This window comes from Crassostrea angulata, chromosome 10 (genome assembly GCF_025612915.1).
Source record: "Crassostrea angulata isolate pt1a10 chromosome 10, ASM2561291v2, whole genome shotgun sequence".
Taxonomy (NCBI): domain Eukaryota; kingdom Metazoa; phylum Mollusca; class Bivalvia; order Ostreida; family Ostreidae; genus Magallana; species Magallana angulata.
The window spans coordinates 15,338,185-15,362,127 of NC_069120.1; the positions used below are offsets into that span (position 1 = coordinate 15,338,185).

General features: G+C 32.2%; 2 protein-coding genes across 3 annotated transcripts; one reads left to right on the top strand and one right to left on the bottom strand.

Annotated features, from left to right (window-relative positions):
• Window positions 1-862: 862 nt before the first annotated feature.
• Window positions 863-10,479, top strand: LOC128165760 (TATA box-binding protein-like 1). The gene is made up of 5 exons (XM_052830583.1): window positions 863-1,389; window positions 5,255-5,337; window positions 5,622-5,789; window positions 6,270-6,364; window positions 7,222-10,479. The coding sequence occupies exons 1-5, from the start codon at window positions 1,141-1,143 to the stop codon at window positions 7,467-7,469; spliced, it is 843 nt and encodes a 280-aa protein (XP_052686543.1). The 5' UTR covers window positions 863-1,140; the 3' UTR covers window positions 7,470-10,479.
• A 2,601-nt stretch (window positions 10,480-13,080) lies between these two features.
• On the bottom strand, window positions 13,081-23,935 carry LOC128165655 (delta(24)-sterol reductase-like). Of its 2 annotated transcripts, XM_052830401.1 has the most exons (9): window positions 23,556-23,935; window positions 22,631-22,892; window positions 22,223-22,341; window positions 18,080-18,346; window positions 17,722-17,862; window positions 17,047-17,244; window positions 16,696-16,874; window positions 16,282-16,457; window positions 13,081-15,999 (listed from the first exon to the last, which is right to left on the bottom strand). In XM_052830401.1, exons 1-8 carry the CDS (start codon window positions 23,808-23,810, stop codon window positions 16,304-16,306), a joined length of 1,575 nt encoding a protein of 524 aa, XP_052686361.1. In that variant the 5' UTR covers window positions 23,811-23,935; the 3' UTR covers window positions 13,081-15,999; window positions 16,282-16,303. The 2 variants fall into 2 exon arrangements, with proteins under 2 accessions (XP_052686361.1, XP_052686360.1); XM_052830400.1 differs by having other exon boundaries at window positions 13,081-16,457; window positions 23,556-23,934.
• Between the last annotated feature and the right edge of the window lie 8 nt (window positions 23,936-23,943).

Sequence of the window (23,943 nt, forward strand, 5' to 3'; positions counted from 1 at the left end):
CAAAGTATAGTTTGGATTTGTAAGGAATTTTAACCCATCGTGAAACTATGCATTAATCAAATAAACCATGTTTCACGTTCGTTATTACAGTTTTCAATCGTAAATTGTAGTTAACTACACTTTACTTGTATGATTTTCAATAGGTACATGTATCAATAATTTACACACAAAACTATTGCTATCTGTAATTGTTTATTGTAACATATTTTTAGAAAAGTGGAAATTTGGCACCTGCGGTACAAAAATAGATATTCTGTCGTTAAAATCAACTGTATCTCAACATTTCTGTGAAAATTCAGCGTCCTTTAAACTATATTTTAAACCTGTGAAACATAATTTAAAACATCAGTAAAATTATCCGTTTACTGTTTAGACATATTTTTAAACCGTTAAATATGTTTTCCAGTTGTAAATTTGCTCCCCGAGAAACAAATAATTAAAATTTAGGGTCGTTAACTATAGTTGACGTCGTGTAAGTGTGGTAGTTTTCATTTGATAAACCCTGTTTCTAAACTTTGAGTACAGGGGCATCTTATCCGCTCGGTTTTTGACACATATATATGAATAATTATATGTCACAGAGCAGAGCGGAGAAGATGCCCCTGTGCTTTGAGTACTCAATAGCCCCCCCCCCCCCCCCCCCCCCCCAAAAAAAAAAAAAAAAGAAAAAAAAGAAATGAAAGACAAAAATCCAGGAATTTTATAGCATATATATATTTTTTTAAAACCCTCATTCTTATACATTCTGAATTACTTTTTATTTCTAGACAAAAAATTCCCTGAAACGACGAAGTTTTCCGGATTCACGTTGAATTACGATTTCATTTTAACCTTTACTTTTGTCATGCCAGTACGACAACATTGATTGGCTGAAAAGTGTAAAGAAAAGAAGCATGGCTGCCACCAGTGCGAGAAATTAAGAAAAATATTTCGGTTGTGTATATTGCCGCGTTATAGATACAGAATAAAATAGGTCACATAGTATAACGCGAACACATACACAAGAGTTTATTTCTGTGTCAATAAAAAAGAGATACGGGAGCCAGGACATTCAACAGGACTGAAAAACATCATCTTCCATGGGTAGGATTCATTAAGATCTGACAGTTTGAATTAAACGCATTCGAGCCCGTGCTGGAGATGACGGAGGTTGGGGAACGCCTTCCGCTGGAATCTCAAGGGATAGAACAGGTCACGAACGCTCAGAACATTCTGGAATCCGACAATGGAAATTCTGCTGAGTTCAATGGCTTCATTCCAGAGGAGGAACCCCCAACAATTGACATCATCATCAACAATGTCGTCTGTAGTTTCAACACAAGATGTCATCTCAATCTTAGAAGTATTGCAATGGAAGGTTCACATGTTGAATACAGGAGAGAACAATCGGTGAGTTCAGGTATTTTTTATGCAGTAAGTATAATAGAATATATTATTTCCAGTCATAGACCAGATAAGGGCTGAACAAGGATACGAGTGTAACGGGATGGGAGAAATAATGACGAACCAGACGGGGATTCGAACCTTGGCCCCGTGAATCTCTAGTCAGGTGCTCTACCAATTGAGCTATCTGGTGCTGGTATTCGACCGGTCTGACCATCACATTCCCCCCCCCCCCCCCCCCCCCCCCCCCCCCCTTGAATGATCTTCGCCCTCGAAGATCACTTCAGGCTCTTCCCCTGGCAGGAGTTAACCTGTCAGTTCCAGGGGTTGGTCACTGCACCAAATGTAACCTGATGGGAGAAACAATGATGGACCAGACCGGATTGAGCCCAGACCCCCTAATTCTCTATTCAGGTGCTCTACCAACTGAGCTATCTGGCTCCGGTATTTGAACCATTCTGACCGTCACACAAGTATGATTTGTAGACATTACAAGGACATAAGTGGCAATTATCTATAAATTTATCTATACACAAAATCTGTGAAAACAATATTACCGGTAGTATCACTGAATTCTTCATGCAATTTACCACTTATATCATCTCTTAAAGTAGTCCGAGTATCGCACTACGTCATAATAAGGATTTTACAATATTGGTTCGACTTTTACAAAGCGTTTTTGATACCCGGTATTGATTTTGCTCTACATCGCTGTTGTAAACAATGGCAATAACAAGCAATTAGAACGGCAATATATGTATTCTATGAGAGATTGATATGATTAATGTTGAGAAACTCGATTCTGTTAAAGTAAAATGAAAAACGAAGTGCCCCCCCCCCCCCCCCCCCCTGAATTTTTCATTTTCTTTTACTAAAACCGGTTTAAATTTAGAGACGGAAGCTATTTCAAATTTAATCAATCGTCAATTAATTAATGTTTAAATGATATCTAACATTGTTGACAGATCTAGGCAGAAAGTAGCAAAATGTGATTTTTACTGATTTTTTCGTCAGGGTCTACTTGGTTTAGAGCTTATAGCGTGAAAAGTAATCCATCAACATATAATTTTTTTACCAAATCTTTTTTCTAAGATGTCAATCTATAGAATAAACACAATGAATTTAAGTTTGAGTCCATAAAATAGTAAAAAAATTACCAAACGCGATACTAACATTGCATTTTTTGTATTCTATTTTGATACATCAGGTCCATAAAGCGTACTTACTTACAAAAATTTGCGCAAAATTATTGATGAGATATGGCTTAAGGTAACTCCATACTCATAAAATTCTCTGAGGAAAGTTAAAAAACTGAACTGATTTCAACTTAATAGACTTAAATGTCATCAATTGTTAGAAAAAATATACATGTCATCGCACTTTTTAAGATTCCACATAAACATAAACTAAAGCATATTTTAGCATCAGAAAACTGTATTTTTTTTTTGTTAAAAGTAAAATCTTGTAGGAAGAAATTTGTTTTTCTTGTTTAATTTTAATGTCAACTTTATCAGAAAACTAAAACTACAAAAATATTTTTCAATTAATCATTAGAATAAGAAAAACTATAGCATTTAGACATACAACTGAGAGAAAAGTCAGAAAAAGAGTTATTTCCCCTTTGCATAGATAAGATGTATAAAAAAGTGGAAATTTAGGATAAAATAAAGCTGCGAAAATATCTTGAACCTACCAATAGTTCTAATTACATCCAATATGATTATATTCACAAAAATAAATAAAACTATCTTGCACAAATTTTAAAGAATTCAAAGTTTTACAAAAAAGTATGACATCACAGAACACTGGATCTACTTTAAATAAATATTTATACTCTATTTTGTATGTTCGGTTCTAATTTTCCCATAATTGGTTAATATTTTTAGGAAAAACGGACGTCTAGCAAATTTCATAATTGTCAATAATTTTCGCAAGGGGGTACACCCGTCTGAGAGGTGATAACAAACAAACTAACATGTAAACATACATATTTTCTTTTGTATATGTATTGCTAGAATGAATATTTATCATTTGAGGCTAAGCTTTTAATGATTGAGCCCATTTAGTGCCGAGTATAGGACTACCTTAACTTGCCTCAGATTTTCTCTGGAACATGCTACCGACCTCGAAAAAGCAAGTATGTTAAATATATATCGCCATTTTTACAAGTAAACAAACTGCACCACTTCACTTTATGTGGCTAGTGATGGTGTTTAAAAGAATATCAGAAGCAAGTAAAGAAACAATATCAGTAGAAATTTGCAGGAAGAATTCAGTGATACTAATATTGTTTTCATAGATTTTGTGTATATATAAAGTTAATCAGTCAAAAGCTAGAACACATTTTTTGCACAGTAAATACACAATTTTTTCAATGAGTGGCACTGTAGCTCCAAGGTTGTCCATCCAAATATTTTCAGACCGGGAGCTACAGACCAGCAGCTAGGCAATGAGTAGAATGCATTTGTAAACTTCAAATGTTTTAATTTTTATTGCGGTAACAGTTGAAGTACATTTAAAAGTCTATACTCCTGAGTTTTTGCTTCCATCACTTTTCGCTTGATATTTCTATAATCATAAATATCTTTGTGCTCAAACAACACTCATCCACTTGTATGAAAAATGTCTATATTTTCTGTTTTGAAACACCACTTCTACCGCTTCAGGCTTCAGTACAAAACCCAAAATAGAAAGTTTACCGCGATTTTGCATTGCATCAGTCATGAAATAGCCGAGATGATAACGTTAAAAAATTGTGGGAGGTATTCCCATTAAGTTCCGAAGGCTGAAAAGATGTACATTTTTAAACATTTCCCATTATAAATTTCTGCAAAAAATTTTGTTTTTGTTCCTGTGAACTTTCATTAATTAATGAAAAATGATGTGTCAATGGAAATATCTTGGATATTTACCCTTTTATTAGTTTCAACTATATTTCTTTCTCAGGTATGTGAATTTTTATTAAAAATCATCAAAAAGTGACGGAAGCAATAACTTGGGACAGACCATAGTAACATTATATAAATAGTGCCTGTTTGGGAGGGTAACTGTTGAAATTGACACCCTGAGAAAGCCATTGTCAACCGAAGCGAAGCGAAGGTTCGCTTCGGTTGACAATGGTTTTCGAGGGGTGTCAATTTCAACAGTTACCCTCCCAAACAGGCACTAATTAATTTATTATACTGAATGTCTTAATTTTTAAAGAAAATTTTTCTGCTTTTATTTAGAAATGAAGTGAATTCTACGGCAAACCGTACACGCATAGTTTACGCGCATGTAACAATTCGTTGTGTTACCCGTTGCCAAGTGTGTTGCTAATGCTGAGGGTAATAGAACGGATTACCAACTGCGTCTAAACCAATCAGATTTCAGTATTTAACATGAAAGTGTAATAATATATGTTAAATCATGTATGTACCGGGTATTCAGGATTTCACCCCCAGACATGGCATGGTGATATTTGTCTTGTCCAGAAATTCTGACTATTTACCCGGTAATGTGCATTTGCTGAAACTCATAACTGTAATTTGGCCCAAACATTGATTGCTTGAAGGCAAAAGTTGTCTCTCCCTCTAAAATGATTGTCCTCAGATTCAGTAAGAACAGTGATGGGTGAAGACCAAATAGACCAATATGCTAAACAAGTCAAAGCTTGACAACATTACCACCTTTCCAACTGTCAAGGAAATAAGTGTCTGCTGTATATATTCTGTCAATTAAGAGTATTTTCATTATTTTTGAAACTAGGCTAGCACTAGCATAAGAATTTTTTGTCCATTCATGAAATTTGAATTGTTTGAGATGCATTTCAATGATTTCATTAAATGCACTGGTAATCATTTCATATTACATAATTTACTCTTTTGTGCAGATGGTTAACATGAAAATCCGAAGACCGTACACAACAGCAACCATATGGTCCTCAGGGAAAATTGTTTGTACTGGAGCCACAAGGTATTTTATATATTATTGGTTATTAAAAAAAAAAATGTTGCTTGCCCCCTCCCAACGAACTGAAAAGTGGTTAACATATACCAAGTAACTCATCATCATCTGAGTCACAAATTAGGAGAAATCATACATACTGGTAGGCATGTCTCCTCCTGTTCGATCCTCTTCAATGTATGCATATATACTTGAATAAAACACTTCTAAATTAATCTTGAATCCAAGTATCTACATAGAAACAAATGTAATTTTCCTTGCAAATTATTTTACTGGGGTGTTTGATTTTACAGTGAAGAAGAATCAAAGATCGCTGCAAGGAAATTTGCCCGCAAGTTACAACGTTTAGGGTATAAAGTAACTTTCACCAACTTCAGGGTAGTAAATGTGCTGGGAACATGTGGCATGCCATTTCGTATTAAAATTGCTGGCTTTTCACAAAAGTATCCAAAGGATGCAAGGTATAAAATGTGTTAATTCTTTGAGAGTATGTAGCAATCCTTATCTTCTGTGGGTTTCACACTGAATAAAAAATTTTGATGTTCCTCTGGAATTATTCAAAATACCGGTTCAATGTGGAGATTCACAGGTTCTGGGGAACCTAGTTTTTTTTATGAATAAATCATTATTATTAAGTGAGATTTTAAATTTGTGGTAAAGAGTATTCTTATTTTATGATCCATCAAAATCAGATGTATAAAGTCATTTTTGTTGATTTAGACTTCTTTCAGTTTAGATTCATTCATAACAAACTGAGCTCTTACAAAATGTAGAAAACCAGATTCTTCAATGGCATTGCATCTATGTTTCTCATTTCTATGAGCTTTTGGGTGCCAACAATTTGATCAGTAGTTGAAAAATTTAAAATCAGACCTATTCTAAATCAGACTGTTATGAAAAAGTTCATATTAATGTTAATTTTCTTGCATGTTTTGTTACAGTTATGAACCAGAATTACATCCAGGAGTAACTTATAAAATAAAAGACCCTAAAGCAACACTCAAAATATTTTCCACAGGAAGCATAACTGTTACAGGTTTGTAATTGTTTTCTACCTCTCACCTGAAGCTGAACAGTAAACAAAAGCAATAACTGTACAAATTGTTTTATTCTTCTGGACAAAAAAATCCTGAAGAAAATAAAAGCAATAATTTCAGAAATTAATATATCGGTATAGCTGCAGATCTGTAGCTCTCTGGTTGAAAAAAATCGGAGAGAGCTCTCTGGTTTGTCTATCCAAATTTTTCAACCAGAGAGCTACAGATCTGCTGCTAATATATCGGTAGAAGCAAAATAGAGTCAGTCTATCATAAATTCTTTGGGGTCAGGAAAAAAAATATTATTGGGTGGGGACAGGGTTATAGAGGATTATAGGATTAAAATTGAAATGGAAAGATTTCAAGTTAATTTATACCGGGTACTTTAATCTTGAGAGACAATAGGTCAAATGAGATTTACATGAGAGTACATGCAAGATAGTTTTAAGAATATTGAAGTTCAAATCATGGTGTTACCTCAGTCTGTTTAAAACCACCCCCTTTTTTCCTTGTCACTGATGAGTGTAAGGAGAAGGGGCGTGGTTTTAATCAGACCGAGTGTTACCCCTAAGTTCAGAGAAACATCACTATAAGATCAATGTAGCAGGTGGTTATGTTTGTCTGCGACTTGCATGTAGGTTGCAATTTAACAGGGGAATTATGTTTAATACCCAGTTTAAACATATTTTCTTTCTAAGAAACACAAAGTGAACTTTTAGTTTTAACTATCGGGAAAACAGTTGAATGGCTTTGCTTCAGTAAGTACTAGAAGATTTTTGATATAATTCTTATGGCTTATTGTTTTCTTGTTCCGTAATCCTTTCAGCTTGTATTTTTCAAATTTTTATCCTTACAGCCCCATGTGTCGCAAATGTCCAAGCTGCCATAGAACATATTTTTCCTTTAGTGTCTGAATTTAAAGCTGAAGATAGAGAAATTGTAGATAAAAACCTTGTAGCTCAAGAAATGAAATTCATAAAGAAACAACGAGGATCACTTCAGCCCGCAAAACCTGTATCGCGATTCGAAGAATACCAGGAAGTGGAAATGTACGACACAGATTGCTCAGATGAAGAGTTCGACAGTGACGAAAGTCAGGATTGAGTGTGTAGCTATATAAATCACAAGTGAAAGTGAAAGTGAAAGTTCACCTCACCAGTGTGACCCTCTGAGTTCGTTTGGCATATTTAATTTTGAATGTGTGTACACCTGTGTGTGGTCCCAACAATAAAAGAAACTTGTGTTCATTATTTATGCTAATCATTGCATAATGTGACTGTCCATCCATTTTCTTTTTTGAATATATCTGTTAGAATTAAATTAAACAAAAAGAATTAAATATGCAATGAAAAAATATTTACATTGTGAAGTATGTGTTTATGTTTGATAATGTGAATAAATTCTTATAGGCTGTACCTTTATGTTTATATTTCTTTGTGCCATTAAGTTTCAATTAAAGTAGAATAATGATATGTAACATACTTTTTTGTTAGTGTACATTATGATTGCGGAAGTTTTTCACCCACCATTGCACCAAATTTGATCGATTCAAACATTAAAAATAATTTCATTTTTTTATTTGCAAGTCAACGGCTGTGGACAAATTTAACTGTATCTGTTATTGTTTTTTGGGTCAGACATGACTCTAATTAGGTCAATGTTATCTTTACAACCTTCAGTTTACTATTATTTGACCAAGAAACCCAAGAATTTTTCAAGTTTTGAACAAGAATCTTACACACAAATATCAATAAATTAAAATTTCACCTGTTTATTTTTTTATTGAATTTGTAGTTGTAATTCAGATTATTGTTAAAAAAATATTTATTCTTTGAGTCAAAATACCATGGTGTTAAAATGTTAACATTCAAAGCCTGTCCCCTATTTAAATGTTAATTAAAATTTCTGATAAAATTTTGTTGTTTACAAGTTTTATTTACTAAATTATCCAGGAAGGTGAAAATTGAAAGGGAAGGATTTTACATTTATAGTCTTGAATTTGAGTATACTATTTACTGTAGTCTTTTATGCAAAGGTGTGAAAGAAAAGTCTCATGTTTTTTTACTGTTAGGTCAATAATATTTTGCCATACTATTCGAAAACAAAATAAATGTGACAGCTTCTTTAAATTGTGGAAAAATTTCATTGGAACATTAAGTTTGTCTAACAAAATTATGGTTCAGTGAGATCTTTCCTGTGTTTATAACTTTTCCAACAGCATGTTTTTTCATGAAACAAGATGTTAGAAGAATTCTTTTGTTTATTATAGAGAGTGGATATATTAACGAATGGTGTCAATGACAGATCTAAGTTGATGTTAGCTAGGTTATGTTATATTGATGTACTTGTATGTATGTATTAGTTTTGGTAAATTGAAATTTTGTGGATTGGATATAAATCCTGAGTGCATAATCATTTGGCACTCATATCCATTATTGGTTAAAAGTTATTATGTAAATTTTTTCTGGTGCTCTACCTTGCAATAATGATAATACAAAAATAATAACAACACAATGCACATGGATAACTGGATGTATTTTTAATGATTTTTCCCCCCATTTCTTTGGTATGCAAGAAGTGCTAAAAAAGTAATAGTGCTATTTTCCTTTTGTATTGTACATTTCACTTTCAATGGTAAATAACTAAGAGGAAAACATATCAGGATTGTCATGTTATCTTGTTTAAGTACAACTCACCAAAAGTACTTTTATTTAAAGGTGGAAACCCCTTTTTGGTTAGAATTATCATCCTAAACAGGCATGAAATTTTTCAGTTCTGTGTTAGTTTACACCTTCTATAAAACATATAGAAATCAATAACTGTTATATATATAATTATTATTCATATTTACCTCAGTAGTTGCATGTACAATGCCATAATAAATGCTGTTTTTGATGCATATGCACACTATAAACTCTTAGTTGACATGCATGACCACATATATCCAGTGCACATTTCAGCTTTTATAGAAGTAAAGCTTTGCTGGAGCTATAATTTGTGTTGAAATTCATCTAAATAAAACCTAAGTTGATAGCTGCTTACCTGGTGAATTTAGTGTCATCGATTCCAAGTACATTTTGAGCTTCCCAGACTTTTGCAATGTATGAGTATACAGAAAGCAATGTTTTGATAGTAGGAGTTTTAACCAAATTATTTCTTGAGCTTAAGGTTTGAAGAATTGCATGTTTAGGTTCCAAGTTAACTATTATTGCTCGGTTCTGTAAAACAACTCTTATTTGCTTTTGAAAATTTTGTTAATGCATTTACATGTACATGTACTTGTTGTCAAAATTTAGGTAAATTTGATTTTCATATCTTAAATCTTAAATTTACATGAAATTTTGAAACTGTCTGATACACTGTAACTATGAAAAGTTGAGAGAGATTGGATGCTGAACACAATCTACACATTTTCTTCATTTAAGTATACAATGCAAGTATGATAACATTTTTTTTTCATCATCTACATACACATTAATTATGGGACTGTCACACATCATTTTTATCAGATCCAGAATTTAAAACATCTATGAAATCCTTGTTTGTGTATTGTTGCATGAAAGTGCCAAATTGTGTAGTTCATTTTAGTAAGGATGCAAGTTGTATTTGTTGTGGAATAATTGTATATATTACATACTGCAAACTAGCTTTTATTTGAGAGCAAGAAAATGTTTCAGGTGTTCATTGCCAATTACATGTGTACCAGCCTCTGGTATTTGTATTAGAAAAAGAAAACTTGAAAATAGATGTCCCAAATAAAAGTTTGTTTACAGTATTGGAGTAAGTCAGGGATAATCACTTTTGCTTGTGTTTTCTCTCCTAAATCAACATGAACATTGTCTAAGGGAATCACTTCATTGCCATTAACAAATCAAGCTGAACTTCATTGAACTAACAACTAATATAAGGTATATACTCTGGCTAGTTTGGGTATCAATTTCAAAGGGCATTTTAGTGATCGTCTCCATTTGTATCCCAACTTTACGGCTAATGATAGTTCAGTTGTAAATATGTTTTGTGAGTATATTTGACTTGTTCACAGCTGTACTTGTATTATGCATTTAAAGTTCACATACATTTGTATGTATTCGAATAAATATTTTTCACCCTTGCAGTATTTGTGTTTCTTTTCTCTCCGAAAAAATTAAATTTCAATATAATTTTTTATCATCCTGTGAAGCAATTCTTCTTGGCAATATCTCAAGTCTTTGAGCTTTTACAATTATATTTAATGTCCTTAGGTCTGTTACAGAGTTGCATGTATTAATTTTGAGGTCAAGGTATTTAAGGTTAAGGTCATAATGTTCTACAATCTGTCTAGGTGTAAAACTTTAATACAGGTGATATCTTAAGAAAGCCTTTGAGCATTAGTAGTTATAAACTATACAGTACAGTAAAACTTGTTTCGTATGATCAGCCATATAGCGAAATCATGGATACAGCAAAATTTTCTTGAGTCCCCGGTAAAATTCTTAACAAATTTGTCCAAAATTTAAAGGTTTTAACAAATTTGGATATAATGAATTAACGGTTATAGCGAACTGACTTTGAGTCCTGTAGAGGTGAATAATGACGAAAGAAAGTGAGCGCACAAGATTGTAAATTTGCAGGAATTCTCGACACGAATCAATTGTGATTTAAATGTCTATAACCTCGAAAGGCTATGTCATAATATATTATGTTGAGAGTCGAAGTACATGGCTATTCCGGTTATTAAAAAACTCACAAGCTTTCAAAAATGACAATGAGAGGTAAACCGATAACTAGTTATATTGGAAATGTTAATGCAAACATATTTAATGAAGTTATATTGTGTATATCCTAAAAAACTAGTAATAAGAAAAGAAAATAGTGTTCATACAGCAGATCTAGAAATCAATAACGACAAATTAAAATATTCCGGTATATTATAATTCAACATTATGTTATAATAACAAACAATTAAAACAAAAAAGTTTTCATTTAAAAAAAAAAGACCACCAGAATTGGATTTGAACCCAAAACACTGCATGGTTGTATTTACCAATCCAGTACAAAACCACTGAGCCATGCGAGACTTGTCAGTATGCGATGTAAAGTACTGTTTGGAACAACACTGTCATATCAATGGACTTTGTTTTTTATCCTTCAAAAAATAATTTTAAAAAGTACATAATTAGTCATCTCTGGGTAATCTCTCCATCTTTTTTTAAAAAGCGACTTTTTTAATGTTGAAATGTGTTATCTTTACACGTTTCAAATTTGTGGAGAGAAGACCCAGAGACAACAAAATCATTTAAAAACAGTTGTAAATAAGTAGGATTTTGCATGAATTGAATCGTGTTGCTATATTTAGACCCATATTATGATAAAACCTTTTGCATTACAAATATTTTTCCACTCGTTCCACATCCAACAGAAACCAAATAACGGTTATAATTCGAAAAATGTTTAAAATTAATTGATGAAATTTTCACTCTCCTTGTGCGCCCAGATTCCTGCCGAATGTACATCTTAAGCGCACACTTTCTTTAACAGTTTTATAACAAATTTCTTTACAGTTTAAAAAGTTTGCACTACCTTTTAACATAACAGTTTCAATGAATTTATTTTCTCATAAATCCTTCCATTTACAATCCTATTATTAAAGATATCAAAGGAATATATTTTCATTCCAAGCCTCAATTAGCAAAAATTGTAGTATGCTGAAAAAAAACGTGTAAAAAGTGAATTCGCTATAGCTGTTATTACGAATTCATAATACGGATATTACGAATAACAGATTTAATGAAGTAAATGCATTGGTCCCTAAGACTCCGCTATAACCGAGTTTAACTGTAGATCCCTATTTTGAAGTCAAAAGGTCAACAGTCATAGTAAAAAATTCATATGTTGAACATTTTTTAAATAAATATATTGATAGTCTAAAAAAGACTTGATTTTGAGATCAAAATGTAAAGATAATAAATTATAGCAGTCTGTGTGTAAAAACTTTCAATTGCCATTTTGAATGAAGCTACAGGTCTGTAGCTCCTGGTCTGAAGAAAAATTTGGATGGAAGACCTAGGTCATTCATACAATTTTTTTTTTTTCAGAACGGGAGCCAAGACCTGCGGCTATTTTGAATGATATCTTTGAAAAAAAAGCCCATTACTTTTTGCAATGAAATTTCATTACATTAACCAATATGACTCGAAGACCCCTTACTATTGCTTTTTTTTATGGTCAAGTCCAAGATCCTGAATATTAAATAAACATATTGCATTGAGTTTTAGTCCAAAAGGTTAAAAATCAAGGCATTTGGTTACATACATTGTATTTATATTGTGAATGTCAGAAATGTTATTGCATTTCATGAAGCTAACATCCTTGGATATTACGTGTAACAGTCTCTATTTCTGCCACATGTATTGAGTTTACTAGTATTTCTAGGATGGTGCTCTTCTTTACATCTTACCGAAGGGAATAGGCAACAAGGCTGTTATAAGACGAGGTGTGCATGGTCATATACTTTATCATGGTGGTCATAATTCTCCTTGTGAGTCGTAAAAGAAAAATAATCTTTTTTTAAAACTACTGAATACCAAAACAATTTTCCCTTTGATCCCTCATCAACATAAGTATCTTGTTTCATTCTGTGAATCCTTTCCATGGTTGTACCATACTAAGGTTACTGGTAAGTCCAAGACCCATGGGCCTCTGCTTTGGACTGTTGAAATGAAAAACAACATTAAAATGGGTTTGCCATATAATTTAATTAAATAATTTTGTTTGATTAATGCAGTATCATAAATATCTAAATAAACAGCAAAATTGCTTTACAGAATTTGCCATAATTAAACACAGAAAATTAAGTACAGTGTAAAACAACATAGAACAAATGGAATCTCAATATAGAAATTGTAAAATACCAGTAGTGTGTGGCACGTTCTCAGGTTAATAAAAAAAATATTGAATCCTGGATAAATAAAAAGAGTTTCCAATTCCTCCCTGAATAAAAGGTGGTAAAGATATCAATCTCCCAACTTTTTATTGTTGCTATAAACTCATCTTAATACACTGAAGACCTAATTTTCCAATTCATGTTTGGACATAAATAAATTAGAGACATCTGTAAGGTGTTTTTAAAACCCAAAATGCTTTTTTTCCCCAAGAAAATATAAACAATAAAAGGTAGGTAATTAAGGGTTAGTATGGAAACTGGAAACTCTTTAAAAAATTGTATTTATATAATTATCTAAACCTAATAGTGACTTGTCAAAGAGATGTTGCTCTGTTCATGCATTAAATTTTGACTACCCATATACTATATAAATAGTCAAAGTAATGAATGAAGATGTAGTTCACACAAACAAATCATTTTGGGATTATGTTTTTGATTTAAAATGAATTTGACCAATATAATACTGTAAAAATTTATGCAAAATCATAACAACTGATTTGAATGGTACCAATGTATTTTGCATAGTTTTTTTGGGGGGGGTCATAAAAACACATCACAGTCTATATAAATGATATTTGTGTGAACAAGTTCCAACTCTTGTCATTCAAGTTATAATTAGGTGACATAAATTGAAAACTCTCGTCATTTAAGTCATAATTAAGTGACAAATTGTCATTCAAGTTATAATTAAAAGACCTAAGGTAAGTAGAAATTAATCAACAACAAAAATACATGCAATTTAAGGTGTAAATATAATTTGATACAGTTGGCCCTTCAAAAAAAAAAATAATAAAAAAATTATTTCAGTGACTTAATCCTTTAACAGCACATAACAACACAGAGATTTAATTATCTAGCGAAATTATTGAATTGAAAGATATATTTGTCAAACTCTGTAAATGTTTACACTGCTTGGATCATGCTACAAATGCAATGAATAATTGCATGAATCATTATATCTTTGAAGATAACACCTATTTGTAATACCTGATACAATAGTTGATAAACCTAAAAGTAACTTTTTGCAATAAACTGAATGTGAAATTTGTCATAGAGTGGGAAAAAAATAATGAAATTTTGATGGTGTATATGAGAACTTCAGTGCATTTCAAGTTTTTATCTACAATAGAAATACATTTATTGTTTTACAACAACAGAAATTACTTTTAGAAAGTGTTAACTTAGAAATAAATGCATGGGGGAAACTGTTTGCAAACTTGCATTAACTGTAACGGTGCGGTAAATTGATCGTAATAAGATTACTTTATTTTTCAAAACAAGTTTTAAGAGCAATACACAAAAAAGACACATCATGTTTTTTCTACAATTTTGAAAAAAATAACTATACCGCTAACTCTTAAATTAATGGTGGTCATTGATGGAATTGAAACCCTGTAGAAAGTCATAATACTGGTAACTGAATAAGCTCTTTTAATTTAAAGTCAGATACAGGGTGACTGTGTGTATATTTATGTAAGGATGAAATCTAAAGTGTGCCTCCGTAGATTGGAACTCTGGGGGAATAGTTTTAAAGGTGCAAGCTTTGAGATTGGTCATAATTTTTGGCGATCAGGGCACAGTACTATAGTAACAGTCTAACCTCTCAGATAAAACTGCATTCTTCGGGTCTCTGATACAGATAACAAACTGTCAAACTTAATTAATATGGATTTCATAAAAAGAATCAAGCAGACTATCAATATCATAGATACTGATACCTTTTAAACCTAATTAATTTGTACTGTAAATACTGGCATTTATTAAACCTAACTAAGTTGTAATGTAAATACTGGCATCTATCAAACTTAGGTGGTATTGTAAATACGTACTGGCATTTATAATTAAAACCAAAGTTGTATTGAAATTTGAAAATACTGCGATCTATCAAACCTATGGCAAGATAAAATTGATACATAGCCCAATAACATAAAAATCTAAATGCTCTCTTGCTTGTTCATGTGGATATGAAGGTAGCTACAAGGATGATGACTGTTCATTTCAACCACTGGTTTTACTTCATACATGGATTTCAGTCAAAGAAAGAAAATAACCGGTATAAACAGATCATTACATGTAAAAATTCAATATTGATAAGCTACTTCATGTAAAATGCTTTTTTTCTAAATACTTTCTTTTGATACAGTTCACTCTTTTAAATATCAAGTAAAAATAAAAAACAACACCATTACCTGGTGATTAATATCTCTATGGCATAGTAAGTTCAGATATACTATTTTGGCAACTAAAGTGTGTACACAAAATACAAATTATGGCATATGAAGGAAGATAAATTCCTGGGTGCACATTATGGCATTTTGCACATTAAAGAAGGACTGTGCTTAACTACTTATATATACATTAATATCAGTAATATAGATCAGAAATATAACTTGTACATGTATATTGTAAAAAGATTTATAAGCAGAAATTTTGGGTGTTAACATGGACATTTGTTAAATTCTTATTATTTAACCAATTATGATTCTTAATTATCTTAAATATCATATCAATTTCATCAAATGTTACAACTGTAAAATTTCAGTTGTTTCATGAACCATAACTCTGCTACACACTTAATAATTATTTTATAAATTACGTAAATATGATACTGGGCATACTTCGTGTCAATGTTATGAAATACATGTAAATAAAAATAATATGTCCCCCCTCCCTAATAAAAATACTGCAGAAGCGGATAAATTTGATTGGTGCATTTCCCCCGACTATGGAATCATTACAATTTGTGGGGGCCAATTTTCGTGGATTGATTCAATTTTACAGGTTTGTGGGGACGTAATTTTGTGCTCTTATACTTACAAAAGGATATATGACTTATAGCCCTAATTTATTCACTTGTGAAGGATGTTAATTTGTGGGTGAGAGGTACTCACGAATTTTACGAAAATTGTGCCACCATGAAATCTAATGATTCCATAGTATTTACCCCAGTGTTTGTTCATGGGCATACTTTTTCTCCTTTGTAGATCAACAAAGATTTTTTGATTGATAAACTGATTTAGTCTCTGACTTTCCTGTTGACTTTGTCATACACCTCAGGAAAAGCTTTCTCGCAATCTAATTCCTTCCTCATCCTATCGTACAGGCTATGATCGAACATCTTCCTGAATTCCTCCCTGCTCAGATAGCTGTCCGCATACAGCATCTGGAATCTACACACAGAAAACCTTTCTTAAGAATTTACATCATTATCAAACAGTGTGCAAGATGTAGCATGATAGTATTGGCATTAATATCATACATGTACATTACCAGGCATACACAAAGTGAATATCATTGGATAAAAATTAATTCTGAAATGGTTCTGCTAACACTTGCAATCAATTAATTCATCATTGCAGCACAACATCCCTCCCCCTCCCAAGTTTCTGTAGTATTTGCAGCACATACCCGCCAGATTTGATGACGTAGGCCTCCAGGGCTTTGGTAGTTTTGACAGCCTCCCATGTACTAGATTTGGGGGAGCCGTAGGCCCCTATATCTACATACAGCTGGTCACCTTTCTGGGGTGGATGAACCATGCCAGGCTGGTTGTACAATATGAAGGGGCACAGCCACAGGGGGTACATCTGTCATTTAAAAAGGTAAGTAAAAATGTACCTGTAATACTAATTAAGTGTAATTGAAAATATGAATTTGGTAAGAATAGTCAATGAAAGATTTCATATGATAAGAGGGGAAGAAGAAATACACTGTATAAATTGGGTAGAAATGTTTTTACATTCCTGTTAATTTTTCTACCTGGATTTCTTTCTCAAACACTTCCATTGCTTCTGACAACTTGTCCAGGGGCACAAGCATGTCTTGGATGATCTGGTATTTTTCATACAGTTTCTTGGTTGTCTCCCCTTGGGTGAGTTTCAGGAGGGAGATTTTGGGTGGAACTGCCCAACCAAACAGGTATCTAAAGATGGGGTTGTTTCCAAAAGGAATGATGTCCTAAAAAATACAAAATGAGTAAGTAGGTAATAAACAAATTCATGTACCAATAATCAAGAGCGAGATTAACATATTAAGCCTTTTGGCTTGTTTCTCAACCTTTTAATATGCATATTTTGCTGAAATGTAGATGACTGTATGATACTAATTAAATACTGAAAAAATATTGTTTAAACTAAATACCAATAATGGGAAAATAAGCAAAACTACAGTTTGAATTTATTTAAATTTGGTATCAGACCCAGGATGGCATGTATAAATATATGGTAGATACTTGATAATTTATTTCCCTGTGTAAATTGTTTGTATCCACAAAATAGAAACTGCTAAAATTAGGTGTAAAACATCAACACATTATACATCTGTGATATAACATCATTACAGAAACCTGTGAAACAGAATGATAACAGGAATTTGTCACTCAGCAACATGGTGTACCTGTAAATTGGTCACTTAGTGTTGGAGTGTGTGTTTTACCTGGAGTTCCCAGAATATACTGCGGGTGTGTCTGTGGTAGTAGTGTCTGATGGGAATGTATTCTACCGCTGGGCCGCTGCGCAAGAACCCCTCCACGTGTTTAAAGAACCACGGCTTCCAGAAATAACCAATAGGATTTATCTGTACATAAATTAAACAGAAAATAATTGACGATAAAAAATTATGCTTATAATCATTCAAACATTTTCCAAATGAGTACCAGATACTCTATATAGATAATGTACCGGTACATGCAAATCCAAAAGAAATACTCATAAAAAATACCAGATATTAAAGAATAAATTAAACAAAACAAAAATAGAAAGATGAAGTCCTTCTGTCTAACTAATGTGACAACCTTATCAGGTTCTGCCTCATCTGTCAGATTTCCGGTCATCACGACAGCCTCATCCAAAGAATATGCCAAAGTCTCCACAAACTCATTTCGGTCCTGTAACAGAGTTTGTTCCTGGAATTTCCGGACCATTTCGTCCTTGGAGTGGACCGGGAAGTACTCCATTCGGACAAACTTCTTGGATGGAATGATTTTGATTTCTGCAGACACCAGGAAACCTAGCGTACCATAGGACCAGGGGACTGCATAAAACAGGTCTGGTCTCTCCGTCTGCAATTTGACAATTGAGAATGCTTAAAATTACAACTGGTATATAAATACATGTATAATATAGATCTTTATTCAAATACATTGAATTTCAGGCAATCAACAAATCTAAATCCAAAAATAACAGAGGTAATCAAATTCACAATTTGCTTAAAAGATAAATTTGTTTGATATTGAGGTGTTACCCAAATAAGAAAGGGTTAATCCAAGCCATATTATGTAGCTTTTAAACTAGAGTATATTATGATTTCATTAATGATATATACTGGTACCCAGGACATACAGCAGTAATATATTTTTTATATTGAATGTAAATTATGGAACTCAATCAGATATGAGTATATGTACTTTTGAAAAATCTTTGACACTAGTATCAGAAAATCTTTGTTTATGATCATTAGATCCATCAACAAAATGTTTATCATTTAATAAATTTATATGTTATATAATGTTCAATATAAATATTAAATACCGATATTCTATTTTACAACTGTTGCCTTTGAATATAAAACTGGATTTATTCAATCAGATCTGTTACAATATTTCAACATGCACACATTAAGATCATTCATATGACATTTAAGATATCTAACAACTTCAAAAACGCATGCACATGCATAAAATACTGTATTTGCAAATGGTCAAATATAATACGGACTTCTTTCTAATATTTTTCTTTGTTAGACAGGGATGAAAATGATACATTTTCTACATGATGAAAAACAAGCTATCAGAATTCTTAATTTATGTTTGTCAATCAAATTTCATCCAATAAATTAAAAAACCATAATTATCATTTAATATCAACTTTTACTTGACAAATGTAAATTTTAGCAAACAGAAACAAATCTCTCATATATTAATCGGAAAAATTTATTGTAAATGTATATACATGTATACTGAGACAAACTCAGATAAACAATAAAAAATAATTTACAACTAATAAATATAGTTTTACAGATGAAAACTAAAGTTAATGAATTATCGAATACATGTATAGTATTAAAATGGTCTGTTAAAATTGTTTACAGTCAATAGTAGTTTTATAATTACCATAACCATAGTCTGCAAACTATAGTCTACAGATAACAAAGTTAGTTCACTGACTGTTAAACTATTTAAATCTTTAATATATTCTACTTTTTTTTTTTTTTAATATTATAGCGTGCCATAATGGTCGGATAATCCAGCCATAAGATTGTGTAAAACACGTAATATTAAACCAACCTAATATGTAACATTGATATTTTGCTCATTAATTTTGGTGTTTCAATCTCTATGATGAATTTGCTCTGGTTTTTGTGGGTCATAATACCGGTAGATTAATGATAACTGCATGCTATTTGAATAATATAAATAAATTGTTTAAGAGACAACTGTCTAGTTTAATCACTTTTAGGTGTTGATAAATTGATCTAGCACCCATTGGTACATTGACCTGGTAATTCATCAACATTTTTCTGCGTATCAAAATTACCGCCTAGCTGTTATCATACATGTACTATCATATAAAACCAAAAAATAAATCCAGATGTTTCACAAAGATCTATTTGAGAAAACATCTCACTAACTGTATATTATATGGTTGTTTCTAAACAAAAAAAGGTAAAGAATATTTCTCTATGAATTAATTAAATCTCTTCACAACTCAGGTTTCTGAAATTGCAAATTCATGAAAAGAAAATGAAGAATTTGAGTATGGACCAAAAATGATACTTATCTTGTACAAATAATATTTCAGCTATATACAATAGCTGAATTCCACTGTATTTAGTGTATTATCAACACAAATATGGAATTATTTTTTTCATACAAAATAATATAGTGCTGCCCATTTTAACCTTTGACATTACTTATAAAATTTAATGTTGGTTTTTTGTTATTCTTTTTTTTTGTGGACTAAAATGTATTAGTAATAAATACAAAAGTACATTGGATATATATTGTTAATCTACATGTATATGTTATCGTGCAAAAGTTATGTCATGACCAAGGAAATAATTCATCACCTGATAAGTTTGATCTTTTAATACTGAGATCTATTGGTAAGGTACATCGTTTATCAAACTGACCTCATTGTCTTACGTTGATGGATGTTTTGTTTGTTTGTTGAGGGAGAAATGGGGGATATCGTATAAAGGAAATCTGGAAAATAAATGATCCAGTGACCAAAGCAATGGGTTGACTTACACTGCAATGGTTTAGCTTTAAGGCAGCACCAAAATATGTTTCCCATCACTCTTTCATCCAAGTAGCACACTATTAACAGCAAGGTTTTAATATCAATGATAGCAAAGCCTAAATGATATTTCATTATTGAAACAAATAGCTATTAGCTGAACTATTTTAAATGCCTATTTTAATATCATAGCCATTAAACTGATAAAAGCAAAGCAGCGAAGCAATGTTGCAAAGCAACTTTATAAAGATTAATAGTACATTCAAATGTTAAACCCTAATTACATGTAAGTAAAAAGAGTGAACACTACATCAAATGTGTTATATCACTCTCCCTCTTTTTCAAAATCTTTTTACGCTTTAAGGGAGATGTTTAGGCATTTAAAATCAATGCTTCCCTTAAAAACAAACAGTGTCTTGTAGGATTTTAAAAGATTGTTTGTCTTAAAGATAAAATAGCCCTAAGAGCATTATATTCCTCTTGCTATGAGAGCACGACTTCTGTTCATCTGGAGAAACCAGTGTGACGGAGATTTTTCCTGTGGTTTAATATTCCATAATCAGTTCAGTTAACATTCAATCTGAGCAACCAATCCTGACTTTGACAGATCATTCGTGTAGATGAGAGGGGCACTGAATATGTAGCTTTATCTTAAAGGGTAAAATAAAGTACATTGCAAATTTAAGTTGTTTATTAAAATACCGGTACTGTATACAGGGTTATTTTCACACCATGTAGTTTATGCAATTCTTTACTTGCAAACAGTTTCACCCCATCTTGAATTCACCCAAATACAGTTGTGTTTGCAGAGATATCATTTGAGACATTGAAATTCGCTCATTCTAAAATTTGCCAAATAATAATGAGAGAGAAGGGGCAAAAAAAACCCTGGGTTAAATATTTCCCTGTATACAGTTCAGATACTGTGGTTTCATCAATATTCGTTGAATACCAATTTTCGTGGATTTCGTTGTTTAGTTGATCCACGAAATTAAATGTTCATCGAAGTGCAATTTCTATTAAATAATATTTTGTATTGATAGGGTCATTGGCCACGAATTTACCTATCCTTGAAACTGTGATTTTTACTTCTTCCACGAAAATTGATACCCTTGAATATTAATGAAACCACAGTAATACTTATGATACATGTATTACAATTTTGTCATTTACTTTAAATTATCTTACATCGATAATTAAAGAAGATGACTTAGACTAAGTCCACCTCATGGACCACAGAAAAATTGCATGTTTTTTTTCAAAACAGACATAAAATCTTTACAGTTTGTTAAAAATGTTTCAAATATACTTATTCATGGTAATATGCTTTAATTATCAATTCATTATAAGTTTAAACTTTGTTTTAAGAAACTACCGTACGGTACACTGTTTATGTTAATTTATTATGGAACATTGGGATCTGTACCTATTATCTTTTGTTTTCCATTCAATTTTTCTGAAATTCAAAATTATGAATCAATAAGTGGGAAGTTGGTTCAATTCAACTCTTTTGACTGATTGATATTCAGCAACTGTTACATCTGAAAGCATTAATAAATGTGTTGACAGAGAACAGAAAATCAACTAGCTACCCTGCAGATGAGTGTGCAATATTGAAAAAAAAATCATTAAGTGCAAACAAGATTCTACGAGAAAAGCTGGCAGACATGAGTACACCACATGAAGATAATGGTGCATACCTCAGAGCAAGTTACCACACTGCCGTCAGCTAGAACAAGTTCATAGGAAACACAGCAATGCTGGAAAAGACCGTGCTTGTGCGAAGATGTCTCAATTCCCACTCCCATAATAAGACCACCTTGTATACCAAGAAGCACATTGAAATAAAGAATTAAAAATTTTTGTTTGTTGTATTATTTCTTTTTACCGACAACTCATTTAATAAAAAAAAAATCTAGAAATATAGTTAATTTACTAGTAAATCGTTCCTTCAATCAGTCCCCTTAAGGCCTTTGCAAAACAAAAAAAAGTATCTGGTGATGTAAATTGATATTGATTTGCATCATTAGAGAAAACATTGAGAAGATAAAACACACCTTGTAGATTAAAGCAAGAAACACTGAGTCTATCACCACACGATCACTCACCAACAGTAAGATCATCTAACTCTGGTAGAACAGGCAGGGTCCACCCCAGGGGGTTCAGAAATGCTGTGATTTGCCCCATGGTCACTAGGGGCTCTACCCTCACTGTCCTTTTCTTCTCGTCTATTTCTAGGATATCTATCATGTTGACCTCAATGTTTCTGAGCTGCTTTTTGTACAGACCTCGCCTGAAGCTGACGGTGGCCCAGCCAGGTCTAGCCGTACACATTTTGGACTGCCTTCCATTCTCATTCCACTTCTTCACCTGGAAGAGGAAAGAAGAGAGAAGTTAAATATATGGCTTTTCAAGTACATATATTATATTACAATGCACAATCCACAGTTAAAATCCCTCTATATCAAAAGCTCTAGAATGGTCTCTCTTGATGGATGAAAAAAATGTTAAAGCAATATGAGCTGTATTTTTTAGAATTTTATTTTGTTGTAAAAACCCGCTAGAATGCTAAGTTTGCATGTGACCTAAACTTTTATGATAAATAAGGTTGTAAATAATCATTAATTTTTGTCAGAGGAAAGATATTTCTTCTAAGGAACATATAACAAATCAATTTTTGGACAGGACGACATTAATTCAATTTCGCTCCAATTAATGCTCCTTAACGGCCCTTTTCACAAAAATTTGGCAAAAAGAAATTTAAAAACCATGAAATTTTTTCATTTTAGTAGAAAATAACATTTTCGTTAAAAAAAATTTATCATGAAAATTGCAGCTCATATTGCTTAATTTAAGTCCATATTAAAATCAAGATTTTATGTCACTGCTCTACTAGCTGGCATATGTAAGACCGATTTTGGCCATGTACCAGTTTTCACCACCACGTAACTTAATGTGAAGATATTGGGACGTTATAATGCATTGGGAATAAACTCAAGAATTACACAAGTTTAATAAGAACGAGAAACTTACCTGCTGTTGCACGTCTTTGACTTTGTTTGCATGTTGTTTTGGTGCAGAATTCAGTTTGAATACGATCCAATTTCGAATGAACATGTATACATCATACACCACGGAGATGGGCATCAAAAATAGGCAAACGAAAACCCACCGGTAATGTTTTATAATATATTCCAGTCCCCGGTATCTAGCCCAAGAAATTAACAGAGGAACAGTAATTATAAAAACATTTTTGAGCGAAACATCTAGACCTAACCCCAACGCCATGGTTTTTCAACAAGACCGACTCAGCTTTGATACGGTCACAGTTGAAGAAGTAGGCCTGCCTCACACTGACACAGCCGTTCCTAAAACAAAATGAAAGGTCAAGGTAAAATGAAAGTAGGAAATTTCCATTTCC